At 36.6% G+C, this 27,067-nt stretch overlaps 5 protein-coding genes and 1 long non-coding RNA gene across 6 annotated transcripts; 3 read left to right on the top strand and 3 right to left on the bottom strand.

The window, feature by feature from the left end:
• Nucleotides 1–2,914: 2,914 nt before the first annotated feature.
• On the bottom strand, nucleotides 2,915–3,639 carry LOC124207745 (superoxide dismutase [Cu-Zn]-like). The gene is made up of 3 exons (XM_046605349.1): nucleotides 3,438–3,639; nucleotides 3,204–3,374; nucleotides 2,915–3,114 (listed from the first exon to the last, which is right to left on the bottom strand). Exons 1-3 carry the CDS (start codon nucleotides 3,637–3,639, stop codon nucleotides 2,915–2,917), a joined length of 573 nt encoding a protein of 190 aa, XP_046461305.1.
• Nucleotides 3,640–4,986: 1,347 nt separating this feature from the next.
• Nucleotides 4,987–7,728, top strand: LOC124204525. Its single transcript, XR_006878959.1, has 3 exons — nucleotides 4,987–5,430; nucleotides 5,488–5,595; nucleotides 5,671–7,728. It is a non-coding gene; the product is annotated as an uncharacterized LOC124204525 (long non-coding RNA).
• A 5,797-nt stretch (nucleotides 7,729–13,525) lies between these two features.
• Nucleotides 13,526–14,452, top strand: LOC124207171. The gene is made up of 3 exons (XM_046604496.1): nucleotides 13,526–13,726; nucleotides 13,795–14,016; nucleotides 14,081–14,452. The coding sequence occupies exons 1-3, from the start codon at nucleotides 13,605–13,607 to the stop codon at nucleotides 14,379–14,381; spliced, it is 645 nt and encodes a 214-aa protein (XP_046460452.1). The 5' UTR covers nucleotides 13,526–13,604; the 3' UTR covers nucleotides 14,382–14,452.
• A 4,870-nt stretch (nucleotides 14,453–19,322) lies between these two features.
• LOC124206037 lies at nucleotides 19,323–20,986 on the top strand. Its single transcript, XM_046603655.1, has 5 exons — nucleotides 19,323–19,539; nucleotides 19,599–19,800; nucleotides 19,876–19,973; nucleotides 20,048–20,190; nucleotides 20,256–20,986. Exons 1-5 carry the CDS (start codon nucleotides 19,381–19,383, stop codon nucleotides 20,716–20,718), a joined length of 1,065 nt encoding a protein of 354 aa, XP_046459611.1. The 5' UTR covers nucleotides 19,323–19,380; the 3' UTR covers nucleotides 20,719–20,986.
• A 267-nt stretch (nucleotides 20,987–21,253) lies between these two features.
• On the bottom strand, nucleotides 21,254–21,911 carry LOC124207741 (putative nuclease HARBI1). The gene is made up of 3 exons (XM_046605347.1): nucleotides 21,798–21,911; nucleotides 21,613–21,734; nucleotides 21,254–21,534 (listed from the first exon to the last, which is right to left on the bottom strand). The coding sequence occupies exons 1-3, from the start codon at nucleotides 21,909–21,911 to the stop codon at nucleotides 21,402–21,404; spliced, it is 369 nt and encodes a 122-aa protein (XP_046461303.1). The 3' UTR covers nucleotides 21,254–21,401.
• A 30-nt stretch (nucleotides 21,912–21,941) lies between these two features.
• Nucleotides 21,942–22,831, bottom strand: LOC124207070 (putative nuclease HARBI1). The gene is made up of 3 exons (XM_046604339.1): nucleotides 22,553–22,831; nucleotides 22,247–22,479; nucleotides 21,942–22,178 (listed from the first exon to the last, which is right to left on the bottom strand). The coding sequence occupies exons 1-3, from the start codon at nucleotides 22,797–22,799 to the stop codon at nucleotides 22,020–22,022; spliced, it is 639 nt and encodes a 212-aa protein (XP_046460295.1). The 5' UTR covers nucleotides 22,800–22,831; the 3' UTR covers nucleotides 21,942–22,019.
• Between the last annotated feature and the right edge of the window lie 4,236 nt (nucleotides 22,832–27,067).

The following is a 27,067-nucleotide window of genomic DNA, read 5'->3' as shown; positions in this document are numbered from 1 at the left end:
AACCTTCAATGATACAAATGGTTTCTCAAATAGTTGTACTATTCTTTTGGCTCCTAATGTATATTTTGGCATATACTATCAAGATAATGCAGTAGTAACTACAATGATTTCTAGTTCACGTATTATATGCACACTACTCAGTGCTGGTTCACCAGGTGTAACAGGTCCAGCTAGACCACAGGGACAAGCCATACAAGCAGCGTATGCTGCAACAGGAACACAAAGAGGAGTCTTCTCATCGGGCATTTTTGTAGCTGTTGCTTTTCCTACATTAATAACATTACAGTCACAAGGTACCATTCCATTTACCTATGCATCTGGCCTTTTTACCAATATATCTAATGTATCTCACCTTTTACTTATTAAATATTCATTGAGTTTGAATACAACAGGTGGTGGTTTCTCTGCAATTGGATTAAGTGGAACAACCACGTTATTTGGTGGTACATGTAATGACAGTAATTTTATATCCAATTCGTGTACAGTATTGGTTTCTCCCAATGGAACAATTGCACTGTATTATATAGAAAATGCTGGTACTGCAGTAACAATAAAAAAGGAATCTACAATTACATTATCACTTATTAATGCTGGTACACAAGGTCCTACTGGAGTAACAGGACCAGGGTTAACTAGTCAGGTTCAACCATGTCATCGTTTACACTAGGAAGTGTTCAAGCCATTCCTGCACCAACGAGTGCGAGTGTACTATGGAACACCTCAGATACATCTCAGTCACTCAACACTTCTATTCTGGGTGCACCGAATGGATCAGGTTTATTTACGAATAAAACTAATATGACACTACCTGTGTTAGTGGAATATACATTACAACTGAATACTACAGGAAATGGATCTACTTTTTTCCAACTCGGTGGAACAGCATCGGTGTTGACCATGAGCAATATTATTACTAATTCTTTTGTTGTTACGATGATTCCTGGTGCAACCATGGCGGTATATTATTATGATAATAATGCGGTAACCATACAAACAACATATTCACGTATTGCTGTTGTCGTTCTACAAGTGGGACGTTCCACTGGTTCTACTGGTCCCACTAGTCCCACTGGTTCTGCTGGTTCTACTGGTTCTACTGGTACTACTGGTTCTATTGGTGCTATTACATGGAATGTAACGGGTTCTACAGGAATAGTTGGTAATCCATTAACATATTCTGCTGGATTTGTTGGTGTTGGACAGGGACCAACGAGAACAAATACTTTTTTTCAGACTATTTTTGGGACAACTGCCGCAACAGGTGGAACTGGATTATCTGTGCCACAATATCAACTTGATGTAGCAGGAAGAATTCGTAGTGCTGTACATCAGTTTATGGATAACTCAACACAGATTACTGCAACACCTGCATTGGATTATGGAACATTTGGACAGAACTGGGTATCATATACTACAAGACTTAATTGTCAAGGATTTGCTATGTCTGCTAATGGCCAGTATCAATTAGTAACGCATTATGCCACTGCTGTCATTGTATCAAACAATTATGGTGTAAGCTGGACACCAGTAATACCAAATGGTCTATTAAACTATATTGGTGGAGCCATGTCAGCATCAGGGCAATATCAGATAATAGGTGTACTTAATGCAGAAAGTAATATATATATATCTTCTACCTATGGTCTATCATGAACACGAGTTACTTCACCAACAGTTAGATGGTATGGATCATGTGTATCTGCATCTGGACAATATAAGACTGCTACACAAGCAAATGTAGGTGGAACTACAAGTTACATTTGGTATTCTACAAATTATGGTGTAACATGGACACAATCTAATTCAGTCTCTGGATACTATACATCTGTATGTTGTTCTGCTTCTAAACAGTATCAGACAGCAACCATGTTTTATGCACCTGTAACAAAAAACAGGAACAAAATTTTTATATATATCAACAGATTATGGCCAAACGTGGACTCAAGTAAGTGGTTTATCAGGTATTACATTTGAAAGTGTATGTTGTTCTGCCTCTGGACAATATCAAACAGCTGTCTCATGGGGTGGTGTTATTTATTATTCAAGTAATTATGGTGTATCATGGGCAACATCAAACAGTATTTCATCGCCAAATTGGAATTGTGTATGTTTTTCTGCTTCAGGATAGTATCAAGTTGCAACAATTAACACTGTAGGTACTAAATTGATTTATTATTCTACTACGTATGGTACAACATGGTCCTCTGCTACCATTCCAAGTAATCCATGGACATTTTGTGCTATGTCAGCAAATAGACAGTATATTGGATCATGTACTTCTAGTGAAGTTGTGATTGAGTCTGTCACTCGATTGCCATCGGGGTATACGAGTGGAAATGCGATTGTTGCAGGGAATGTAGTCTGAGTAGTTGGGACATCAAGTTCTTCACAGAAACTATATATTTATGGTGCAACCAATCCGCAGATCATTATGGGTAATTCTACCTATCCTACTGCATTACAAATTCCTATTGCATCAAGTGCAGGGGCATATTCAAATTTTGCTGCGGCAGGAGATACAGTGATCAATACATTGTCTGGAAATTTAATCTTACAGACGGGTGCAGGTAATAGTGGAATTTATATTAATACAAGTAATAATATAGGAATTGGAATATCAAATCGAGGTGCATTAGTACAAATCACCAATCCTACAGTAGCAATAACATATGTAACTCAGCCAACCCTCAGTATTTCAGATGGACCTGTTGATAATGGACCAACCTATGGTATGGTTAATTTGACACGACCTTCCAATGTAACAGACAATAAAGGTCATATTGCTTTTATTCGTGCTGGTTCTCTTATTACATCAATTGGATATTTACAACGGTCAAATACAATAGTTATGTACCGTTACGTAAGGGGTAATATCACCTCATAGAAAATCTCCCAATAGAGCAAGCTCACCCAATCATTCTGCCACTAGACGAGGTAGAAGATCGCCTAATCGGTCTGACACTAGACGTGGTATGAGATCTCCTATGAGATCTAGTAGAAGATCACCTGGTAGAAGATCGCCTGATAGAAGATCACCGAATCGTTCTGCCACTAGACGTGGTAGATCACCTGGTAGAAAATCTCCTAGTAGATCGAGATCATCTACTAGAAAATCTGCAAACAAACCATAAGTTAACACAGTTCTAACACAGTTCTAACCTAGTTCTAACATAATCCTCGTCTAATAATTGCAAAAGCAATACGCGCTCCGGAGTGACCTATTGCTGTTGAATCTGGAAATCCACCTTTTCCCAAATCATCTTCATCTGCATGTACAATGATAGAACGTCCCCATAAGTCTCGGACAGAAGTATTTTTAACAGTATAAGTTTGTGTACATTTCTTGTGTTTCATTTCAATGTTTCCTAGATCACCTGTATGACGTTGTTTCGAAGTATAAGATCCATGTGTATGCTTCCCCACATCATAATGCTCACAAGCACCCTTACAGCCTTCGCCACGTAAATCTCCTGCTTTATGAATATGGAACCCATGTTTTACTTTTGGTAGCTCGGTAAATGTTGCTTTTATTCGTACACCCTGTCTACAATTCAAAATGACCATATCACCTTCTACTGCTCCGTGAAACACTGCAACAGCAGCTGTTTTTTCTTTTTTCGCTTTTCTAGTCTTATTCATTTATCTAGTACATAGATCTTAATTTTCTGTGTACTATGATTAATTTTTCCAATATTCTGTCCTGCTGACGTAATAATATCCATATTCAGTGCCCAAATGGGTGGGACAGTTTCAATATCTTTTAATCTCTGTATCACAGTAGTATTACCATCTTTTACCAATAAGCGATTAGCTGTATGTGCTGCACAGAATCTGGAATGATAATAGATTGGTTTTCTGCAAAAGACAGTAAGAGCATCTTTCTGAACATAGGCTTGACAGACACCTTCTTCTGCATCTTGTAATACAACTTTAATGGTATCTGCAGAAGGCATAACACGCCTCTGTAATTCTATTGGGTTTACTTCTAGGACTTTTGCAAGTTCTTCAATGTATTTTTTTTTATTGTGCTAACAGAACTGCTTTAAAATTCTCCCATAACATACGAGGAACTTTGTAGTTCTGTTTGATAGGCGTATCATTCATTTCAATTGTAATTGTCTCCTTTATATATATCATTCTGTATTTTCAATTTTTATGATATAGTTGTTATGATCTGTACTGTATACGATGTTTATACTGCTTTCTATGGGTACGCTTCTTATCGGCACGTTTCTTATGGGTACGCTTCTTATCAGTATGCTTTTTATACCTACGTTTTTTGTATGGTTTATATTTGGAAGATCGTACTGTTTTAAATTAGTTATTTTGGTTATTATATGAGCTATTATAGGAACTATTATATGAGTTTATATTATTATAAGACTTGTTATCATATGAGTTGTTATATGGACTATTGTTATACGATTTAGTATATGAGTTATTATATGACTTGTTATTATATGACTTGTTATTATATGAATTATTATAGGACATAGGAGATTTTTTTACAGATCTCTTTCGTTTACGTGTCATAAGTTTACGAGATGTAATGTGAGGTATGACTCGTTTTCGATAATTAGGTGTATTACTTTTTTTAGCAGATTCTTCTAGTAGATTATTTGTATTCATATTATTATTAGTCATTCCATTTTGACCTATTGCATTGTGTCCCATTGCATTGTGTCCCATTGCATTGTGTCCCATTGTTGTAAAAAAATCAACAACTGTTTCTTGAATGGATGGATTACGTGATGGAAAAAAGTATAAACGAATATAATATGTTTCTGAGTTTCCTACATTATCCTTATCACATAACATAAAATGAACTCTGTTGGAAATCATATTCAATCCAGATATTGAATGTACATATCTTCTTAATGATGAACCCTATAAGTGTAATCTGTAATCATATATGTTGTATTGTAACAGCCACCAAATGGCGCTGATTGTGAAGGTGAGGCTACCTATCTATAGTCTTCTTCGGTTGCTGTTTAGTAACACCTTAACTCTGACTTGACAGTTCTGATTTACAATGGACGTGTTTTTGTATCTCCTCGAATACTTCATACAAGTTTAAACACTATCAGCACTTTGTTAATTCTCTAACTTCAACAAACTCTACCCTCTTCCTGTCCATATGTAACTTTACCTGTATGACCAATGGGAATGAGTCGCACATCTGCATGGCTTTTCATTTCATCATAGAGTACATTTAATTGTATTTTTGCCATGGCATTTTTAAGGCAGTATCATCTTCTTCATTTTTAAATTGAAAATGGTATTGCTTTTTTACACGGGGTTCAACACGGGACAGAATATGGTTAATCTGAGATGAACTCAATGTTTTCTCCAAATATACTGTTTCTGGTTTTGTTAAGGTTTCATCATATGATTGTTCTTGTTCATCTTCCTCTTCTTCTGGTATCTCTGGTAATTCATTCATTGGTACATTATTATTTAATTTATTATTATTATTATTATTATTAGGTACTACATTGGGTGTATTATTTTTCATTGATATATTATTTTTATATACGACTTCGTTATTGGGTACTTCGTTTGAAGGTACTCCGTTATTAGGTACTTCGTTTAAAGGTACTTTGTTGGACATAGATGCAGCTGCCTGTATATCATTCATTGATTTTCCATCAATTGTTATTTTTTCCATAGGTGTATCTACATCATCTTCATATACAACCTCTTCTTCCATCATATCTTTATTTGACATCCTATTCTATGTGTACATTTTGTATATAGAATAGTATACACTCTTAGTAATGTTTCGTAGATCAGTTCCACCTGTTCAAAGTCCATCCAATGGAAAATGGGGTCCTGCCTTATGGAAAATCCTTCACAGTGCATGTGAACAAATTTGATCACAACAACTTAAAAACTTCCACAGGAAGAATCACGAATTTGGATCGGACTACTTCAAAGTCTACGATATTCTCTTCCCTGTCCACAATGTAAAAAACATTATACCGCTTATTGGAATGCTCATCTGATCCGATCAGTAACAAAAGAAAACATTCGTACATGGTTGTTTCAACTTCACAATGAAGTCAATCAACGACTAGGAAAAGAATCATTTCCTATTGAAAAATATACAGAATACGAACCAATCTTTCACTTTAAAGAATATTTTACATTAGTACAACAACATATGACATTAGCCATACGACAAGGTACATGCTCCCATATCGATCTTCAACGAACCATCCGATTCCTTATTGAAATGAAGTGTTTTTATGATTTTTTTTGAATGTGTTATACACATAGATGGTTATTATCGGATCACACGATTTCTGTGCATGTGTTGCTAAAGATGAATGCATGTGCATCTGTTGGCTATGGGCCCAAACCCAAGATATTTCCTTGAAAGATCAATTTGCATTAGGTGTTCGTCTATTTGATCTCCGTTATCGTATGGATAATAATACATACTATTTGAGTCATACGTTCAGCACAAATTATAGAGTTGAACATGCCATTACTGAACTCATCAAATGTGCAGTAGAAGCCAATGAATACATTTACATTCGGTTGAAACGCGACAGTTCTTCTCCTGCACTTCCCTCCTTTGGATCTTTTTTTACATCTATTCTTCTCCATGACATTCCTGTTACAACATTTATGATAGAATATGATGGATCCACCTTATGGCAATATATTACTGGAAAACCAGATCGTCAATATATTGTTCCGTATTCCGATAATGATACATTACGTGATCATCATGTTCCATCACAATGGGTATTTCCTCAATTATTTGATACAGTAGAAACATGGGAATGTAGTAGCATTGACAGTGCTGCTCAACGTATTCAATTAAAGCCGTTCCATAACAATGGACTACCAAAGGCCATTTTTATTGATTTTAGTGGCGTCTATCCTCCATAAATGATATTTGATTATTTATGGGAAGAGATTGAAAATGACATCATGATGTGTATTCATAATAATGTCATTCGGTGTATCATGGTAAATCATACTAATGCAAATACGATTAAATTGCTACGTGGTTCTTAAGGCATAGGGTACATGTTGTGCTAAAAGCACAACACTAGCTATACCTTATGGCATATGTACACAAGCAACAGGTACATTCTTTGTAGCATCTTTACCTAATAATCGATTTGCAATACCAAACAAATCCGATAAACGATTCTCACACACTAAACTAAGTAGATAATACCATGCTCCACCACCTACTAAAAAGATACTCGATACAATAAATCCAATAACCATTGTAAAGGCCGTTGCAGTGAATCATTCACAATTTGAAGTTAATTGAAACATAATAACACATATTAATACTAATACGATTGCAAGAAGTGACATAAATGCCTGTGTTTTACGTGCAGACACCTTACCTGATGTAGAATCGTCCATTGGACCATCTACATTCGGATAAATGTACAACAATTGAAATGCATTGAATCCCATGTATCCAAAGAAAAACAGAACCATTGTAAGCAATTCCGAAACAACACGCACTTCTTTTGTTGCAGGAGCATTTGCCATTGTTCGAAATGGACTTGATAAACGACACATATCAGTAGATAATACGCTAAATGGATTATTTGGTACTAATGCTGTAACTGTATTGATCACCCATTCAACAAATGGTGCTGCAAATAAGAATCCAAGAAGAAAAAATAACATAGCATAATTTGAAGTAAATAACCCAATAATAAGCATTGATCCACCAATGGTTAGTGGTAATGTCGTAACACCTCCTTTTAAGAAAAACTTTACATCGGATATAATATCTTTCAATGTCGTTTCTATATCCATTACTACTTTGAACAAACATAAATGGTCTCACCCTCTTTATTTTTAGAAACAATCATAGGAAGCCCTAAAAATTGATTGCTTCTACCGTAAAAAACATTGTATTTAGTTTAAAAAACAGAAAACCACATGCAATTGCTGCGAAGAATGCAATCATTAATTCTGTCGGTGCATCACAGAATGCTAAACGAACAATAAAAAAGGTAACAAGTACACCAATAATAAACATACAGGACAAAAAGGAACGACCTTCCCATTGTGGTCCCATTGTTTTCATGGTATCTTCAAATTCCCTTGTTGATAGACCTAGATAGGTTGCAATTGCAGTAATGGAAAAGAATGAATACGATGGATATTGATGCAATGGTGCCATTTGCTGTACATCTGTTCGCGGTATTTTATATCCCGCAAAGCATTTTATGTCTTTATGTCCGGACTCACCCGTTGTTTGAGTAAACATCCATGATAAAAACTTATGCGACAGAATAAGCTCCACAATAAAAATAGCAAATACTCCAAATGATTTATTGAGTGTAATAAAATAAAGAAGAAATGATCAAAATAATACAGATTCTGGCATTAATGCTCCAAGTTGTAGAATTGTACCAATTATCACACTTCATAGATCGGCCATCTCTATTTCTATTATATAGATCTAAAGCATTATTACGAATATAATATGTAGTACTTCATGGGTATCCCTTCTTATTATAAAAAACTAATTCACAGTGTGCATGGATTAGTATCTTCTCACGCACATCCTGTCGCATGGCTCTTTATGGATTTTAATTGTTTAATTTATCACTGTATTCCTGCCATTGATCCGTTACACTTTACAGAGGCTGCGCTCATTGCAGAAGTAGTTCGGTATACGAAAGAAGTTGTGAAGGAAGTTGCACCTCAGACAGGTGTATACATTGACATTGATGGTGTGGTACTGATGGCAAAGATGCGTACATTGTTCATTTGATGATACCAGTGGAAATTCATATAAAGGACAATGTACAAATGGAATCCCGCATGGTCAAGGAACCTTTACAACGGATGATGGAACATTTACGGGCATATTTAATGGATTTGTATTAACCGGTACATTTACAGTAACAGCAAATCAAGATGCTGGTACATATACAGGAGAATGTGTGCATGGAACATCTCATGGCCAAGGTACACTTGTAACCAATGAATTTACCTATGTTGGAGGATTTAAGGAGTCTGTACAAGATGGACATGGGACAGTTACCTATAAAGAAGGTTCAGTACGTGTTAGTAAATTCAGAAATGGACGAGCCTATGGTGCAGGAACAATTTCCTATCCTGATGGAAGAGTGGATACCTATCGACAATGTAAAGCAGATGGATCACCTGGTAAACTAACGGTTGTTGCTGATGGAACAAAATCATCGCCAACAAAAAAAGCATCACCGAAAAAGTCTGTACGAAAAACAAAGAAAAATAATAATGCCGCTCGTCCATAATATATCGGTTTTGATCAAATCACATATCGTCTTTCTTCAAATTATACATCGTCTTTTCAAAGATATGTTAGATAACATATCGTCTTTTCAAATTATATATCGTCTTTTCAATGGCGTTATCACAATATCCATTGTAGGTAATACAATTGCATCCGTGATGGTTGTTCCCATACATACATTATCTAGTAGAACACGTTTCAGTGCCAATCGGCACGGTTTCATAAAGTGTATATTTGCATACTTTTGCAATGTCATGGTCTCACCAGCATGTAAAAGTCCTTGGTCATGCGATTTCATCTTTTCATCTTTAGACCATTCATCAGGAATATCATCGGGAAATATCATATCATACAGATCATAGAATGCGGTTTGCGCATCATCTGATACCCACTTTCCATTTGTTGGTATTCTTGCAATACATCATCCCAGAAGGGACATCCTTTTATTCCTTTCTCAATATCATATAAACCATTTACATGATATTGAGTACATAATGTTGCACCTCGGCGTGTTCCATACAATGCCAAAGACGGAATACTGTAACGTCGTGCTGCCTTTCTTCCTACAGGTATGCTATAACTACGACTAGAAATTGTCCGTTCCTGAAAGGATGCGACCCGTTTACTATCGGATAAACACAGCATGAGAACTTCACAGCATTGAATGATTATATCATACGAATCGGATTTGTATCCGAGTAGGTCTTCATATCGTTCCAAGATATCAAAGCATGGCGCATATAAAGGGGAGAGATAGGATCCGTATTCTCGTAATACAGACCATACATTGTGGATCTTTCTGGATATGGCCCAAGCACTTCGGGCTTTTCCTTGGTATAAGGCACGGTATAAATATAATAGGTTTGGATCAGTTGTTTGAATAAAGGGAGGTGTTTTAGGTGTGACGCGGTCTACTGTTGGAGTAAGAAGAATGGCAACCAATGAATTATCCCATTCTGCGTAACTACTTAATTGTATGGTGGATTTCATAATCATTTCATCAGTTACAGTCTGTGAAGCCAATGTGTGTGCGTCAAGAAGCCATCGTAAATAGAAGGGGACACGCTGTAGGATCCAGGATTCAAAGAGAGTGGAAATGGCTTCACTGCTGTATCCGCTGATGCAGCATTCGTTGCACCAGAATTCCGTTTCCCATAGATCACGACGGTTAGTGCAATAATATAATGTGGATAGTACTTCATCGGATTCATAGAAATGTCGTGTTAATGGCATTGTAAATTATATATGTAATGAATCATTCAATTTTTTATCCAATGTTTCACGTTTTCGTAGCATTTGAATCAATAATTGGGATTCTTTAGAGCGATGCCAAAACGTTGTACGATTCTCTCTGTCTAACAATAATTGATTAACAGTATATAAGGTAAGCCATTCTATCTTACGATTTTCTTTAAATAAATCCAATATATGATTGAGATCTACCCAGCCGACGGCTGCAATTGTACTCATTACTCTATCTACTATTCATTTGCTTTATATATAAAATTGATTAGATCATTATTATATAATAGTAACAAAGAATGTGCCCCCGTTGTCATCCCGCACGTAATGAGCATATCATTGGTGTATTTCAGAATTCATTACGCGAACCCTTATTTGATGGATGGAACATGACGTCATTTTATTATGTATTATTCGCGGTAGAAGGACGTAACGGAGATGATGCCCACAATCTTGCAGTACAATTGATTGAACTATTCTATGCGTGGTCTACTACACAAAAGCAACTTCGGTTTGGGTTTCCTGATATGCCATCATTGCCATTCGTAAACAGATTGATACTGCAAAAGATTTGTTTAGACAATGTACGTGCCAAATGGAGGAAAAAATACAGTGCCAGACGGAAGAATAAATGGAGTACCAAACAATCGAGAATATAAAAACAGAATAAATAGTATGATAAAGGAGGTAAACGATGCCATCAAATAATGCAGACGAAATTGTTCCACGTCTTTGGCTTGGCAATGTCCGAGCTTCTGTGGATGAAGGCTTTTTACATGATTGAAATATTCAAGTTGTATTTAATTGTACCAAAAATTTACCATTTTCTTTTATGGTTCCTGTTCGATATCGTATTCCTGTAGATGATAATTTACAAGAAGAGGAAATACGTAATATGGCATTGTGGTCAGTAGAGATTGCTCATAAAATTATGAGTGAATATAATAAAGGTAAAACGATCTTGGTGCATTGTATGGCAGGAATGCAACGGAGTGCAGCAGAAGTTGCATTCTTTTTAATTGCAAATAATCGGATGAAGATGGAGGATGCAATGACATATATTAGGCAACGGCGACCGATTGCATTTACACCAGGTGCAAACTTTGAGGATTCGATTCGCTATTTTACAAAGGAATGGCAAACAAATATTTTACCGCATGTGAGGTATATTTAAAAATCTTTTTGCCGCACTTTTTTTTAAAAAGTGCTTATGTAAAGAATAGTAGATAATTGTAGGCAATGCGAATTGCATACGTCATTCTAACATGTGAATCCTAATGGAATACACGAGTTGTATGGCAGCGTGAAACCTGGTAGAAGATATCTATTATCTAGGGCATATTCATGATCCTACGCAGCGTATCTATCACTGGACTGCAAAGGATGATCATGAATCACAATCACAGAAAGTCATTGATTTCTTTATGAATATGACACTTGAATTATATGATTATATGATTATATTTGATGATGATATCTATGTATTTCATGATCGTATGCAGCAATTAGTAATAACCAATGATCCAACCACCATGACATCCATTGGAAATGTACATCATCCACCAACCTTTGATTTTTTCTATAGTGGTGCAGGAATTGTCATAACAAGTACACTTTATAAGGAACTGTATTCCTATGTACATTTGCACCCAGAAGTAGTACATCCTAATGCAGATGTATGTATTGGTACATGGATTAATGCATTATCCTATGTACATATTGTACATCATGAGCAATTTCACAGCGATTATTACAATTCTGTAACTTATCGAATTACAGATGCAATTACATTTCATCATGTTAAAAAGGAGGAACAATACAGAGAACTCCATATGAGAATCGGTGTTGCCATCCCATGTTTTGTAAAGCATATTTCACACTGTCTGCGATTATTGGATGCGCTTGAACATCAGACTCGTAGTCCAGATGAAGTTGTAGTAAGCTGTAGTTCAACAACTGATTTTCCTGTTGTATCCTATTCCTATCCCATTCGTATCTTGATAACAGATAAGAAACAGAATGCATCTACCAATCGTAATTGTGCTGCAAAACAATTACAGACAGATATTTTCTGTTTTTTTAATGCAGATGATGAGATGCATCCACAACGATTGGAATTGATTGGGAAGAGTATGGGTAACACCGATATTCTTCTTCGTAGTTTCTTTCAAGACAGAGAGCATTCACAGCCCTATTCTGTGATTGATCCATTGGATTATACGATTATGCATAATGTACTGCGTCAAGCTCCAAGCGGATGTATTATGCTTGATGGTATACAGCGAATACGTCATGGTCAAGTTTCTGTTACACAAATGGTGTATCAACAAGTTCAGTTTCCTGAAGAACCTGAATATGAAGTTAGAGAAGACTGTGTATTTTATTTTCGAGTATTTAGTCTACCAACAATAAGATCAATCTATCTAACCTATCCATTATCAAAATATAGTCCGAGCTGAACGTGTGTTACAGAAAAAAGCAAAACATAAAAAAAATGAATTATTAAAAAGTAGAATAAGGGGGAGAGGGGCTATTTCGGACGGGGCTATTCCGGACAACCGCCTTATCGCCCTGATATAAATCCATTACGGAAATAATTTTTTACCAAGTGATGCATAACCATGTTAGGTACTGGCATGCCAAAGTTGGTAAAAAAATAATAATTAGTTTTAGAGTAATGTAAGAAAATCTTGTTTTTCCAATACAAAAAAATTGTGTTCTGCTTTAATTTTGACTTTGAACATTTAAAAAATTCTAAATCTAGTTTATCTATATATTACTGAAATGCCCATTCAATTCTCTTTTAAAGTTTAAAATTTTTTAAAATTTTTTGTTGTCTCGTTTATTCACAATTAACGAGAATGGGAATGCTATATTGGCGGGGTTATTCCGGACGAAAAAATTTGATTTTTTGGCCTGCTAAGCCCCTCCTTTAGGGTGGAGCCTAATTTCGCTTTTAACAAAAAACGTGATGCGGAATATTCCGTGATTGACAAAAATCGTCAAGTGAAAAGTGACAAGTGTTCTAAAGCTGTGTTGGACGAATTGATTTCTTTATACAGATAGAATAAGACGAGCTCATTGTTGAAAGATGGCACAGTGGCCTATCTCTACCTCACAGAAAGAGGAACGAATGGATTTTTCTTCAAAGCTTCGTGAAAAGCCAGTTACATTTTGGTTGTCAAAAGTTTACGTCAACGAACATCGCTACAAGTATACTTAATTCTATTTATTTTATTCATATACATACTTTTAAAACAATCGATTTAATATTATGCCAGGTTTGATTGCAAAGGAGTAATATCTTCATATTTTGGTACTCAACGAACCAATATACCATGCAGGGTTTCCGTGGTTGGTTGCATCTCACAACCAAATGAGGATGGATGCAATCTTATTCGTAAAGTTCAAACCCGGATTGACTCCCAGCAATATATTAATTTTCTCTTGGAGGTGATGGCATCTTACCCAACAGTGGAGCCCATTACAGTCGTTCACAATAAGTAGCCTATTGTTTATTGGAAAACTTCATGTTCATTTAATATAAAACAATTCTTATCGTTTTAGATATCCAGTTTATAGCAGTCTCAAAGTTACTAAATGGCTCGGAGAAAATCCAAGAATGTCTGTTCTGGATAGCTGGCCACCAGCTAGTGGTGATTTGATGCCAATGGATGCAGTGTTCTCAAAAATCTTGACAGAGTTCGACGAACAAGAAATGCGTGTACACAGTGAAAAAGATCTTTATGAAGAAATCAAAAACACATTTGTTTCTTTAACTGAAAAAGATGGTTATGTAAAGTCTATTATTTCCCAAATTCCAATTAAGTTGCAAAAGATTTTGTTGAAGAAAGGTGAGTCAGTGTGAGTCACCGATTGAAACATTAATTGATTTCTTGATCAGGGAAATAAAAACACAAGAGATGTTATCTCGATTAATGGTGTTGTATTGAAACCTTCTTTGTTATCTTTTTCACGAAAACAAACACTAAAAGACATGGTTAAGGTTAACGACTTCATACATTAGTTATTCTGCTTTGCTTTACTGCTCGAGTTATTCTTTCCCTTCTTGGGACAACTGGATCATTACGTGGTTCACTCGGAAGGTACTCTTCTTCTTCTACGAGATTGATTGGTGGCACATTTTCCTTATCGTACCGCAGCACTCTGGAGGTTCTGTTCTTTCCCTGTGGTGGATTCGAAACTGCAAGTGTCGTTTCCAAGTTTTGATCCTGAAAATTATATAAGTAATACAGTTAACAAAGAAAGGCATCATTGGTTTGAAAAATATAACAAATAAAAGTTTTGATTACCTCTTCCACATTGTTTACTTTGTTTGATTTCCTTTTTCCACCAACTGCTTTTGCTTTTGTTGCTTTGGCTAACTTCCGATTCTCTGCTGCTTTTAGCTTGCGCTCCTTTTATTCATGTTCCTCTCGAATTCGTTTCATTTCTGGAGAGCTGGTCAAACAACGTGATGCCCCAAGTCGTTTATTTCGATTGGAATTTCTTGGCCCATTTTGTGCGACTTGTGGCAATTGGAGAATATCGTGTGGACGAAAAGAATAAATGTCGCGAAATGATACTGGAGTAGTTAGCAGTAGTTGAGGGTTTGGCTGGTTAGGCAAACTTGAGGTAGGAGAAGACATTTCATTAATTGTTGAGGGTGACCCAGTTGACGTTGTTCTTTCTTGTTCCGTCTGAATTATTGGCGTAGGACTAGATGACGTAATTTCAGAAGAACGACTTTCTTGTAGCTGAGAAACGGGTGAAACATTTATTGGACTCAACGTCAACTGTCCAGCTGATGAAACTGTCAATAAATAATGACTCTTTGGAGGATCTTGTGTTGCCATTGTGGTATGCTGTTCAGCTATAGAAGGCGGCATCTCAAATCGCAATGTTTGGTTTGCTATTAATTGTAAAAAGGGATTTTAGTTTAATAACGTTGCTTGTCATTAGAATACATTTAAACTTACCTTAGATGGGAAGATGCTGGATAGTATTACTAATAGTAAGACCATTTTGACGAGAATTAACCTTAGTTGGCGCTGTAGGTATAATGTAGTAAAGTCGACATTAATTTATAAACATAGGAGTAAATGTAATGGAAACACTTGCATACCTGGAAAATTAGTTACTAACGAAGGAGCATACATGCTGTCAGGAATGGCATTACGATTAAAAGGGAATAAACCTGTTGCCTTGAACCCTTTTTAATATTTTTCTCAGTGAATGCGCGTTGAAGAGCAGGGTTTGAAAGAAGAGGGATTTCATAAATTGAAATGCGTTGACCTGGATGTTCCCTCATCCAATCCGAGTGACTATCTGCAAGATTGGACTTAAATGGGCCAAATGTAGTTCTATCCAATGGTTGTGAAGCATGAGAAGTATGAGGGGGCAATGTTTGAAGAATTATGCCATTTTCTTTGGCGAAAATACAAATCGAATAACCCATATGGCTGATGTGGTTATCGAGGAACAACAATATAGGCTTTTCTTTACTACTTTTAACTTGTGAATGAAAATGTTTTAGAGCTTTAAAAAAGTTTTCCTCTGTCATCCATCCTGAAGAGTGGGCTAGTGCAATAAAACCTTCTGGCAAGTTTTTCATTTTCTCGCTAACTTTCTTACGTGGAAAAACAAAAACACCACCGAATAACTTTCCAGCAGCATTTACGAAGGGCAACATTGTTACGTTTACACCTCTTTCTTGAGAAGTCATTTGATGAACCTGAAATTATTAAATATGTTAATCTTTAGAAAAGAAAAACAAATTGAACGAGAAATAATACCTGGTGAGTGCCTTTCTGTGCAATTACTTTGGCTGGTTCAACTACAGTTGGGTTATTCGTCTCATCTGTATTGAAAACTGAATCTGCATCAAACTTGTGCGTCACATATTGCTCATCCACCTTCAACACGGTCATTACGACTTTTTTTAATGCAGCTGCCCTAGCCTGGCTCGTTGCTTCAGGTTTACGAATTGACAGCCTCTGGTTTCGTTTGAGAAAACTAGTGAACCAATCTTTTCCAGCTGTTTTCTTTTGCACCCAAGTTGGAGGGACTGGGATACCATTAAAAACAGCATAAGAGTACACGAGAAGTTTCAGCTTTTTGGGTGTCAGGCCATGGCTTCTTAGTTGTGATGCAATCAAGTAATCTGTTAATTCTTTCTCGTGTGTTGGTTTGAGCACTTGTAGATGGTGAAATGTTGGTTTAATTTTGGTATCAGGTGGTAGGTTTGAAAAGTCTGGAAACCGTTTCGAATAATCACAAAGTGTGCTTTTTGGAATACCACTTGTTTTAGCAACTTCTCTTAATGATTTATCACTAGTTTTAATCAAAAGTAATGCAGAAACTATCTCAGCATCAGTAGGTGGTGGTTTATCCTTTTTATCTTGTAGACACGAATCATTTTCACAATGAACTTATTGAATTTAGTTGTTATGCTACACAGAATATTAGAACCCGCCGTTCTGACACTATAACTTCTGCTACTATAGGCTCCTCCCCCTTTTTGCGGGTTCTGCTAAACAAAACAACATAAAAACGGAAAACAACCTTTTACTATACTGTCTTTCATTTCTTTTAATTTCTTTTAATTCCTTTACTTTATGGTAACATAAAAGTTATACCATCAAAACGGAAATGAAATTCCGGTTCCGGAACTATTTTAAATATATTTATTCGTAAACTGTCCGAAAAAGCCCCTTCGGTCGGGTAAAACCGGACAAAAAGGCAATGAAACTAAAACGTTTATATGAAAGCCATTTATTAACATAAACAGTTTGTAAAATAAGTTTTTAAAAGTAGAAAAGCTAGGCTACATTTTGGTCCAAAAAGAAATACTTATATTTGCTTGCATTTCAAGAAATATCTACTAGAACACAGTTGGAAAAATGTTGTCCGGAATAGCCCCACTCCCCCCTATAAACTATAACATTGTATAGTACATTATATAACCTTATGTCACAATTTCCTACATTGTATGGGACGGCTACGAATGGTAAAATCAAGCAATGGTCTATTGAAGTGGTGGAAACCATGGGATCTATTTATATTCGAACATTGCATGGGTATGAAGGTGGTAAACTACAACAAAATGAGAAAATAATTTTAAAAGGGAAAAATATTGGGCGATCAAATGAAACAACTCCATTGCAACAGGCTATTTCAGAAGCACAAAGTACATGGCAGAAGAAACGAGATGGGAAATATGCTCCGCGATCCAAAGATGCTGCAACTGCATCTAATGCATCCATTGTTAGAGCAACTACCGTTACTACAAGGAATGCACCAACAGATGATACCGCTCCCAGTCCAATGTTGGCGCATGATTATAACAAGCGTGGTAGAAGTATATTGTTTCCTTGTTATATTCAGCCAAAACTGGATGGAGCTCGAATGGTAGCTATTCCTGGAAACGGACTCTTTTCTCGTAATCGAAAAGCATATCCTCACTTGGAACATATTCGAGAAGAAATTGACTTATTATCTGCAAATATTATTCTGGATGGTGAATTATACAGTGATACACTTACATTTCAAGAGATTATGGGGCTTGTGAAGAATGAAACACTTCAACCAAAACAAGAACAGATCAAGTTTCATGTGTGTGATATGATTAATGATCAAAACTTTCAAGATCGATGTATTACATTACGATGGCATTTCAAAGAATATAATTTTCAGCACCTGGTCTTAGTAAAAACAGAATACTGTGAATCAGAGAATAAAATGAAAGAGAAACATGCAGAATATGTTGCAGATGGCTATGAAGGAATTATGCTACGAAACATGACGGGTTTATACTCGAATGCTCGATCGGTTCATTTACAGAAATACAAGGAGTTCTTAGATGAAGAATGTAAGATTGTTGGGTTCAAGGAGGGAGAATGGGAGATGGTGTAGAAAAGGGATGTGTTGTTTGGATCTGCCAGACAGAAGAAGGAAAAGAATTTGCCTGTCGCCCACGTGGTACACGAGAGGAACGGCAACAATTATTTGAATCAGGTGATAACTATATTGGTAAAATGTTAACGGTGCGGTATCAAGAGAAGACAGATGATGGATTGTTACGGTTTCCTGTGGGGATTGCAATTAGAGATTATGAGTAAGCAGCGCTTTTTAAGAACTTGTTAAAAAAAGCCTGGCAAAAATGCGGCACCTTTGCTGCCACCGAGTTAGTAAGAATAGTAATATAATCATTAATACAAAATAAAAATTGAAGTACTGATTTCTTTTCTTTCTGCTCTTACCAACAAGTTAGAGAAACAATGGCTGCAATTGACCCAAATTACATGGATGATGATATGGTAATTACTCCACTTGCCGCGATTGCAACGGATACCATTGAACCAAAGTCTATGCTTCGTGTAATTGTAAACAGTGAACGGTATACTGCTGTAATCATGAAGGATGGTCGTGTCTTAGAAGTAAAAGGACCGCGTCCTTCTAAAACTTATGATACACCAATTTTGTGGGCAGAATCATTACATGCTCCATTGGAACAGGGGTCGAATTCTGAACTTCTCACTTGACTTTGAAAAAAAACTTGACTTAACCGATCAAACTTGACTTGGCTAAGTCAAGTATTCAACTTGAAATTCAAACTTGAAATTGTAAGTCTAAGTAGAATTCTGAAACCAAAAGCGATGCTGACTTAGCCAAGTTAAAAATTAAAACTCGACTTGGCAGAAGAAGTACTCGACTTGGCAAAAGAAGGGGGAGGAGTTTAATGAACCAATAGAAATAGTCCTTTCATGGCAGATAGGTATCATAGCAGACGAAAAAACACAGCCTTGTTTGACAATTTTTTGACTTTTCCCACCGGTGTGGACTTGTGTTCATCTCAATTAAAAGAAATGGCTACTAAAACAGTAAATAACTCTGTTTCGATTCAATCTAAAAATGCAAGAAATACAGTTAGTCGTCTTGCTTCAGCATCGGTCGGCAAGAAGAAACGAGAGACGTGGACTGATGGTGAAACTGAATCGTTGCTCTCTCATGCCATCATTAACAAGGTAAAAATCTAGTTTATTTGACTGCATCAATTCAAACTAAACAGAGTTATTTATTATAGGATTCCATTGCTGGATCTTTCAGTGCTCTTGTGACAAAGGAAACTCGCAAGCAAGCTTGGGTGATTATTACAGAGTGCATTGTGTTGGAACATCCCGATTGTCCACCAAAACTTCCTGATGCTGTGAAGAAGAAGTTTGGCAATTTTGAGCAAAAAGCCCGTCAGATCATTCGCAATCATAAAGCTGGATTGAGCGAGACAGGTAGCCTCTCCATTTCACTCAACACTCTAATTATAATAGCTATTTTATAGCCATGTTCCATTTCCATATCAACAGGTGGTGGCCCATCAACTGGCCCATTGAATCCTTTGTACCAAAAGTATTGGGATGAATACTTGGACATTGACAATCCTTGTGTCACATCAACCATAGAGGTATGTATCTCTGACTCAATTCCTAAATCAAGTGTGATAAATATTGACTATTTTAATAATTTATTGCATAACAGGGCGCGATTGACACCGAAGCAGTTAATGAATTGCTCACCGGGCAAGAAAGGGATTTGATTCAGCACTTCTTGGGCAGGGAGCCAAATGAAAGTCACAATACTGACCTTTTTCAAAGGACTGATGAGTCGTCGGAGGATAACAGGTATAAATTATTTATTCAGCAACGATTTCTCAACACAATTTTTACATCCATTGATTCGTTTTTAGCCAGTTTTTGGGTGAGCAGAGTAACGATGGAGATGGGACAGGATTATCTGCTGATGATGAAAGAGGAGAACTTCGTCTATCTTTTGACAACGCTCTTTCCAACTCTACGCCAGAAGACTCTTTGACTTTACGGGCCCCAAAGAATACGCAAAAGCGTCCATCAAGTGCCATGGCTGTTTATTCCGGTGGCCGAACGACCCCTGCAGCTGAATCGTCCCTTCATTCTATTTTAAATAACAGTTCCAAGCGCAATTCCAAAACCCTCAGGGAGACCAAGAAAACTACGCAATTCAAGCTTTGTACTACAAGTGAGACGGCTGGCCACGCCCGCATGATGGAGACACGCTTGCGACTACTCTCTTCTGCCATGGAGGTGCGTAACAAGTTAAACAATCCAATGACTGCTGCCGAAATCCCAAAAGACTTACAAGACATTATCTTTGATCCTTACGAAAACATTTGAACCTCATGATTGTCTATTTTGTTCTCGGTTTGTGTGCAAATACAATTAATGCTAGGTACGTGCTTGTTGTTGTTGTCTCACGAAGTCGATCAAATCGGCTTAGCGGTAGCACTACAGCAGTTCTGATTTTAACAGGATGTGAATACCAAGATAATTTACTCTACTACCTCTCGGGTGTTTGAAAATCGATCGTTGTACGTGAATATAATTGAATATATAGGATCAGTATGGAACAAAATGAGTCGGGCAAATTGGACAGAATTTCAACGTCATTCGTCTAGCTTCTTATCGAACGGCTGTCAAATTCCGTTTCATTCAGCGAAGAACTTATTGTAACACATTCATTTATTCCTAAAATATTTTCTAGTTGAATTCACTTGGTTGTTATTATCTCTTCAGTGCACCTTATCGATGTGTGGTATTTAATTGAGGCCTTCAGCGAAAATGGATTGAATTCGGTGGAGCCCTACACACCTATGACTCTCAGTCGACTTTGATAAACACCCTGTATGTTCATTTAAATAAACGGGTCCCAATTGGGCAACAGCTTCATGTTGATCCTGCGACCATGTATCTTATCAAGTTGATTTTGTATTGGCAAGATCAACAAAACAAAACAAAAATCAATAGTTGAATAAATTTTGAGCAATTCTTTGTCTTTTAGCACTGCCCAACTGACGAGCTCAAACATCAGAAACAGACTGGGCAGGATGGCAGTGAGCGACTTCGTCATCTATTTCATCCAACTCTGGATCATCAAGAGGCATTTTCCGGTCAATCGCTATGTTGTGTAAGACACAACAAGCAACCGTAATCCTGCAATGATATTAAGATGATTAAATAAATGTGTATAATAAATATGACTGAAAAATGTGACTTAAGATGAGCACATACCAAGATGCCTTTGTGGGGCTCATTCTAATCTCGCCGTGCAGCAAATTAAAGCGCTTTTTTAGCACTCCAAATGCCCTCTCGATTGTGCATCTAGTTGACTTGTGAGAGCGATTGAATCGAACCTGTTAAAATTAGACATTAATTTATTGGGAAAGGATGAAAATCAAATTATTATTGAGTTATACCTCATATGGCTGAATAGGATTGGAATAAGGAGTAAGCAGGAAGGTGGTGTTGGAATATCCACTGTCTCCCAACAGAAAAGGCTCTCCAAATTGGTTTAAATATTGTGGAATCATGGCAAGACCCTGGTTTTGTTGCACAAACACTGAGAAAACGATGATTGGCATCACAAATAGCCTGAATATGAGATGAAGAATAGTCAAAACAACATATAAGAATCTAAATTAAGGCCACAAATTTACCTGAACATTCAGAGAATGATAGTTCTTGCGGTTGACATAAGCTTTCTCGTGATTTTGGGGCCTCACAATCCTTATGTGCGTGCCGTCTATACAGCAAACAACACCAGCCATCCGAGCGATCTCATAAAAATCTCTTTTCAACTGTCAAAATAAAAAAATCAATTAGTAAACATAAGCCTTCAATTATGTCATAAACAACAATAACGTACCGTAAGAAGGTCAGCTGGAAATGCTATCTTTTTTTTTGATATCATAGCCAGTGCCAATGAAATAATGGATATTGAGCGACAAACTGATGATTGGCTGTAGCGTAACACATTGCCAACCACACTTTGAAAGGTGCCTGTGGCATAGAATTGCAGTGTTACTAATAGCATGTCAATTGGCTCCAGGTTCCGCTTAGCTTTGGTCTTTCGCTTGGGCAAGAGGTGAACAATTAAGCCTATTGGGAGAGATGCATGATGAATCATTAAAAAACCACAAAGATAATTAAGCATACACAAATTATGTAATACTTAGAATAATTTCAATTGATGCCCGGTCAAATCTGAAAGTCTTGATCAACTTTTCTTCCTCAAAGTAGGTGAAGATGTCCTTGCGAGTGTTGTAAAACGGGATTAACTTGCTCCTACGATATGTTCTCACTTGTTTTGCGTATGCTTCGTCTTCTTCTTCATTACTTGACTCTGAGCTACTTTCATTGTCCGTAATATAGGCTAAATCGTTTAAAAAATCACCAATAAAATTGTTCTCAATGTCCATTTTCGCAGTAGAAAGCTAGAGACAACTAGCAGCAGACATCAAAAATGGCAATTTTGACAGCGGACGTTGCCATATCATTTAATAGAATTCACCTCTTTTTACCGCTCTTAAGTCAGAAAATCCAAGCCAAGATACGTCCCGACGTACCTTGGCTTGAGATTAAGTTTCACACTCGACTTTGACATTTTTAAGTTCAAGTCGCTTACTTGACTTAAAAAATTTTGTTCGGAATCACACTTGGAGATTCAAGTCAGAAAATCTCTAAAGTCAAGTTAAAAAAGCCGACTTAAGTCAATTTTCAAGTCAAGTTTCATGTTCAGAATTCGACCCCAGGTCATTGTATCGGGATCCACCGAAGTACCAAACAACGAAGTAGTTAATGACTTAGTTAATGAAGTTAAAGTTAATGAAAAACCTAACGCCACTAAAGGAAAGAAAGCTAAAAAAAACTGTTAAACCGAAAAAAAAGAAAACCCACATGTATGCGATGTACTCAAAAGCAATGAAGTGGCTGCACGATGGATGCGTCATGTTCACGCCATGATAGTAGAAGCAGAGGTACCAAATACACCGCAAATTATTGATCATTATAATGAATTGGTGGCGTACTTGCGAACACAGTCAGGTGCAATCTGGACAAATACTCCCATGGCTTCGGTTCGTTATTCAACAGGAATTGAAGTTGCATCGAATACATACAGTATTCAAAGCATTTATCTGTATTATGATCAAACTACTCCCTTTCCACGACGTGAACAAATTTGCAGTCGTATCATGGAACTCTATACTCCTATTGGTTTGATAGGCAATGGTACTTCGGAGGCTCGCAAGGAAAGCCAGGTATCTATTTGCACTTAAAAAAAAAACGCCAAAAAATACAATAATCGTTTTTATAATGAAGTAAAGAAAAAGTAAGGCATACGCTATCGAAGATGGTAAAAAACTATTCTGTATGCTTTTATAATGTATTATACTACTATTTTGTAAAAATATATTATAGATTGATAATACATTTTTGCATAAGAATAGTATAATGTCTTATAAAAGCATATCAGAATAGTTTTGCGCACTTTTGTTTTACTTCGTTATAAAAAGTGCTAAAAAGCATTCTGCAATCCCTGCAGCAGCTAGACGTTGAAGAACTTGGGACAACTGTAATTCTAATGAATCAATTTGAGTTGATTTTAACGCGATTTGTGTTTCAAGTGAATCAATTTTAGTAGTATGTGTATCAATTTGGGTCACTTTCATAACAAGTTGTATTATCAAATTGTTAATTTCTGTTTGCTGTGTGACAACAATTGTGTGCTGTTCTTGAACCGCTTTTATTGTCAACACTGTAAAATTACCATAGTTTAAACTATATATTCCAATTCATTTTTATTTATAATATTTTTATTATTAAATAATTCTGCTACATCTTGTGCTATCAAACCAATACTTTTATCAGTTGTTTCATCTTCTTGCAAATTATAATGAAAATATGAAGGTTTAAGTTGTAAATAGTTAACAAGAATAGGTTCTATTGGTTCAATATTTTTCTTTGAATTTTTATCACTTGTTACAGTAAAAGTTCCTGTACTATTTAAATATGCTAATTCATAAAGATATCCACCTCCTTGTTGAAGACTATATGAACTAGTACTTCCAATAAAATTAAACCAAGAATTAGTAGAAGTAGAAACTAATGTGATTCCTTTGGCTGCAGGAAGTGTTATTCCACCACTATTAATTGTTAAAAGACGACTTGATGTTGTTGTTGCAACACGATTATAAAAACTAAATCCATCATTACCTGTATTATTCATAAAATTTATAATCCCTCCTCCATCAAGATTATAACCAATAGATACAGTAGAGCTTCCAGGAATAGAAGTTGGATGTTTACCATTATTATTATTAAGACTAATTGTATTCCAACCATTTGTTGAATCAAATGCATTTGCTCCTATGACAAAATCAGTCGCAGTACTAAGTGATAATATATCAGTTGATTTTATAGAAGCAAGAAGAGTCGAACTAGAAGTTCCTGAACGATTATAAAAATTAAATCCAGCTGTAAGACTAGGACTTCCTGCATTAATTCCTGTCATTCCATAATTATTTAAAAAATCTATTTCACCAGTATTTGCTAATGTCCATGTAATAGACATTGAACTTGATCCATATGCTGTACAAGGATATGCATTACCAAAATTATATGCAGGAAATAATATAATCCATGAATTATATGGTGTTGATTGTAATATTAAATCACTTATTGAATTACTTATTATGCTACTTGGAGAGCTATACGTAAGTCCTGTCTGTATTACTTGATTATCTGTGCCATATGCTAATAAAGAAAATAAAGAAGAACTAGACAAACTATACGATGCAATCGGTGCCACATAAAAGCCTTGCGATGCAGCATTTACTGATAATCCAGATGCATTCAGAATAATAGAATTAGAGATTTGATACTGTAATCCTGCAAAGTTTCCAATGGCAATCGCATTTTGTCCTTGTTGTACCAATCCTGCATTGTTTCCTATCGGAATTGCGTTCTGGGCTTGATTTACTGCACCTGCCTGGTTTCCTACTGCAACAGTATGGGAATCGGACACTGGCTACCGATGGGGGCGACACTTGCTACCCCGACAGTGGCTACCTATATAAAGTGACACCAGCTACCCACAGATGGCGACACTTGCTACCCGTTGCTTAGCTACCCATTTCGGAATGTGACGGACTGACGGGCTGACGGCACACAGCATACACAAAAACCTTGTTAACATGATAGCCCATTAAAATTCACTAATTTCGTCTCTCAACAGAATGCTTTTACTGATTTGACGAAGAAAAGAGCTTTTCAAGAGCTGAATTATATTGTACCCGGCCAAATTATATGGAAATCCTTTGAAGATGGAACAACTCACAATAAGCTGTAGCTCAGAAGAATTGTAACTTTTAAATATGTTCTCAAACAAAATTCATTCTTTTATTTCAACATTTTCTCAATCCTAATTTCATGCTTTACTCTTAACAAAATGTTTCTCCTGGGCTGCATCATAAAAAAGCCAGTCATGTATCGGATAGCAACTTCCATCATAATCTTTCAAGAATTAGTGTTTTCATCTGAAGATCCTTAAGCTCTCGTTACAGTTATTTTTCAAATGATACACCACAAGTCCACAACATACGACAACAACCTTGTGATGGTCAATGGAAGAAGCAGACATAAGGCTGTAGGTGCTTTATTCAATTGAATTCTTTAGTAATGATGTAGCAAATGTGTGAGGTCGGTGGTAAGATGAACTAATTTTGCTTATTCACATGATTTTCATTCATTATTATATTTGAATAGAGAATTGTGACTGAAGAATAGACGACTGGAGCAGGAAAATGAATTTTATTTATAGTCTAGATCATACATATGTTCAATGGAAATTGGGCTGAATTGAAGATCTTAACGTCCATTGCCACGACCACGGCCACGGCCACGAACAGGAGCAGCATTCAGTCTTCCTCGGCGAGCAGAGGGGAACACAAAATCACCATTTTCTTCCAGGCTTCGAGGTCGGCGACGAATCCGCTGTGTACGGCCGGCAGGTTCAATAGGCAACGGTTCGGCAGCAACAGCATCGACCTCAACGGGCTCTTCGGCAAGAGCAGGCAAAGCGAAAGCTCGTTTCCTTACATCATTGGCAGCTGGACGTGGCTCGACGATTTGGCGTCCACGTTGACGACCACGAACAGCTGGGCGCGGAACTTCAGGATCGACAGGCTCATCAGCAGGCTCAAAAAGCTGAGGCGTGCCAGCTAAAAAGCGTTGACGTCATCGTGGTACCTCATTCTGGGCTGGACCAATATCGAGTTGATCTCCTTCGGGCTGGACGTCATCCTGCTCGTTTTCAACAGGAGCAGAGAGCTGTAAGTGTATAAAATATTAATATACAATCGCACTTAATTAAATTATAGGACTTACATCAGGCTCCATAAACATTCTTGCCGTCTCTAGGAACTTGCGCACATCGTCCATTGATTTTTGCCCCTCCCTGTACATCCTCTCGTTGTTGGAAATGTTGCGTTCCCTTTGTCGCTGATATGGTGTCTTTCTTCTTCGATGATCATCCCCAAGGATTGCTTCAGCAAGGTAATCGCGCATCTTTGAATTTTCCGACACTTTTAGGCGTCTGTTTAAAGGTATAAACATAAAAAAAAATAGTCCATTATTTTTAGAATTATTCTAATAAACAATTTAACTTACAGGTGAAATCCCAAAAGTT

Source organism: Daphnia pulex, chromosome 2 (assembly GCF_021134715.1).
Source record: "Daphnia pulex isolate KAP4 chromosome 2, ASM2113471v1".
NCBI classification, from domain to species: domain Eukaryota; kingdom Metazoa; phylum Arthropoda; class Branchiopoda; order Diplostraca; family Daphniidae; genus Daphnia; species Daphnia pulex.
The sequence above is the reverse complement of the archived record's forward strand: the minus strand, read 5'-3'. Positions and strand labels throughout refer to the sequence as shown.

What these genes read in the sequence shown, in the direction of transcription:
- LOC124207745 (XM_046605349.1), bottom strand. Translation starts at nt 3,639, where the DNA reads ATGAATAAGACTAGAAAAGCGAAAAAAGAAAAAACAGCTGCTGTTGCA. An exon ending in CGAAGGCTGTAAGGGTGCTT is followed by an intron (nt 3,375 to 3,437) that starts GTGAGCATTATG and finishes AACGTCATACAG; the next exon opens with GTGATCTAGGAAACATTGAA. An exon ending in AATAGGTCACTCCGGAGCGC is followed by an intron (nt 3,115 to 3,203) that starts GTATTGCTTTTG and finishes GTTTGTTTGCAG; the next exon opens with ATTTTCTAGTAGATGATCTC.
- LOC124207171 (XM_046604496.1), top strand. Translation starts at nt 13,605, where the DNA reads ATGGCACAGTGGCCTATCTCTACCTCACAGAAAGAGGAACGAATGGAT. An exon ending in GTCAACGAACATCGCTACAA is followed by an intron (nt 13,727 to 13,794) that starts GTATACTTAATT and finishes ATATTATGCCAG; the next exon opens with GTTTGATTGCAAAGGAGTAA. An exon ending in ATTACAGTCGTTCACAATAA is followed by an intron (nt 14,017 to 14,080) that starts GTAGCCTATTGT and finishes TTATCGTTTTAG; the next exon opens with ATATCCAGTTTATAGCAGTC.
- LOC124206037 (XM_046603655.1), top strand. Translation starts at nt 19,381, where the DNA reads ATGGCTACTAAAACAGTAAATAACTCTGTTTCGATTCAATCTAAAAAT. An exon ending in CTCATGCCATCATTAACAAG is followed by an intron (nt 19,540 to 19,598) that starts GTAAAAATCTAG and finishes TATTTATTATAG; the next exon opens with GATTCCATTGCTGGATCTTT. An exon ending in AGCTGGATTGAGCGAGACAG is followed by an intron (nt 19,801 to 19,875) that starts GTAGCCTCTCCA and finishes CCATATCAACAG; the next exon opens with GTGGTGGCCCATCAACTGGC.
- LOC124207741 (XM_046605347.1), bottom strand. Translation starts at nt 21,911, where the DNA reads ATGATTCCACAATATTTAAACCAATTTGGAGAGCCTTTTCTGTTGGGA. An exon ending in ATCCTATTCAGCCATATGAG is followed by an intron (nt 21,735 to 21,797) that starts GTATAACTCAAT and finishes TAATTTTAACAG; the next exon opens with GTTCGATTCAATCGCTCTCA. An exon ending in AGCCCCACAAAGGCATCTTG is followed by an intron (nt 21,535 to 21,612) that starts GTATGTGCTCAT and finishes ATATCATTGCAG; the next exon opens with GATTACGGTTGCTTGTTGTG.
- LOC124207070 (XM_046604339.1), bottom strand. Translation starts at nt 22,799, where the DNA reads ATGGACATTGAGAACAATTTTATTGGTGATTTTTTAAACGATTTAGCC. An exon ending in ATCAATTGAAATTATTCTAA is followed by an intron (nt 22,480 to 22,552) that starts GTATTACATAAT and finishes CTCTCCCAATAG; the next exon opens with GCTTAATTGTTCACCTCTTG. An exon ending in TTCCAGCTGACCTTCTTACG is followed by an intron (nt 22,179 to 22,246) that starts GTACGTTATTGT and finishes TTATTTTGACAG; the next exon opens with TTGAAAAGAGATTTTTATGA.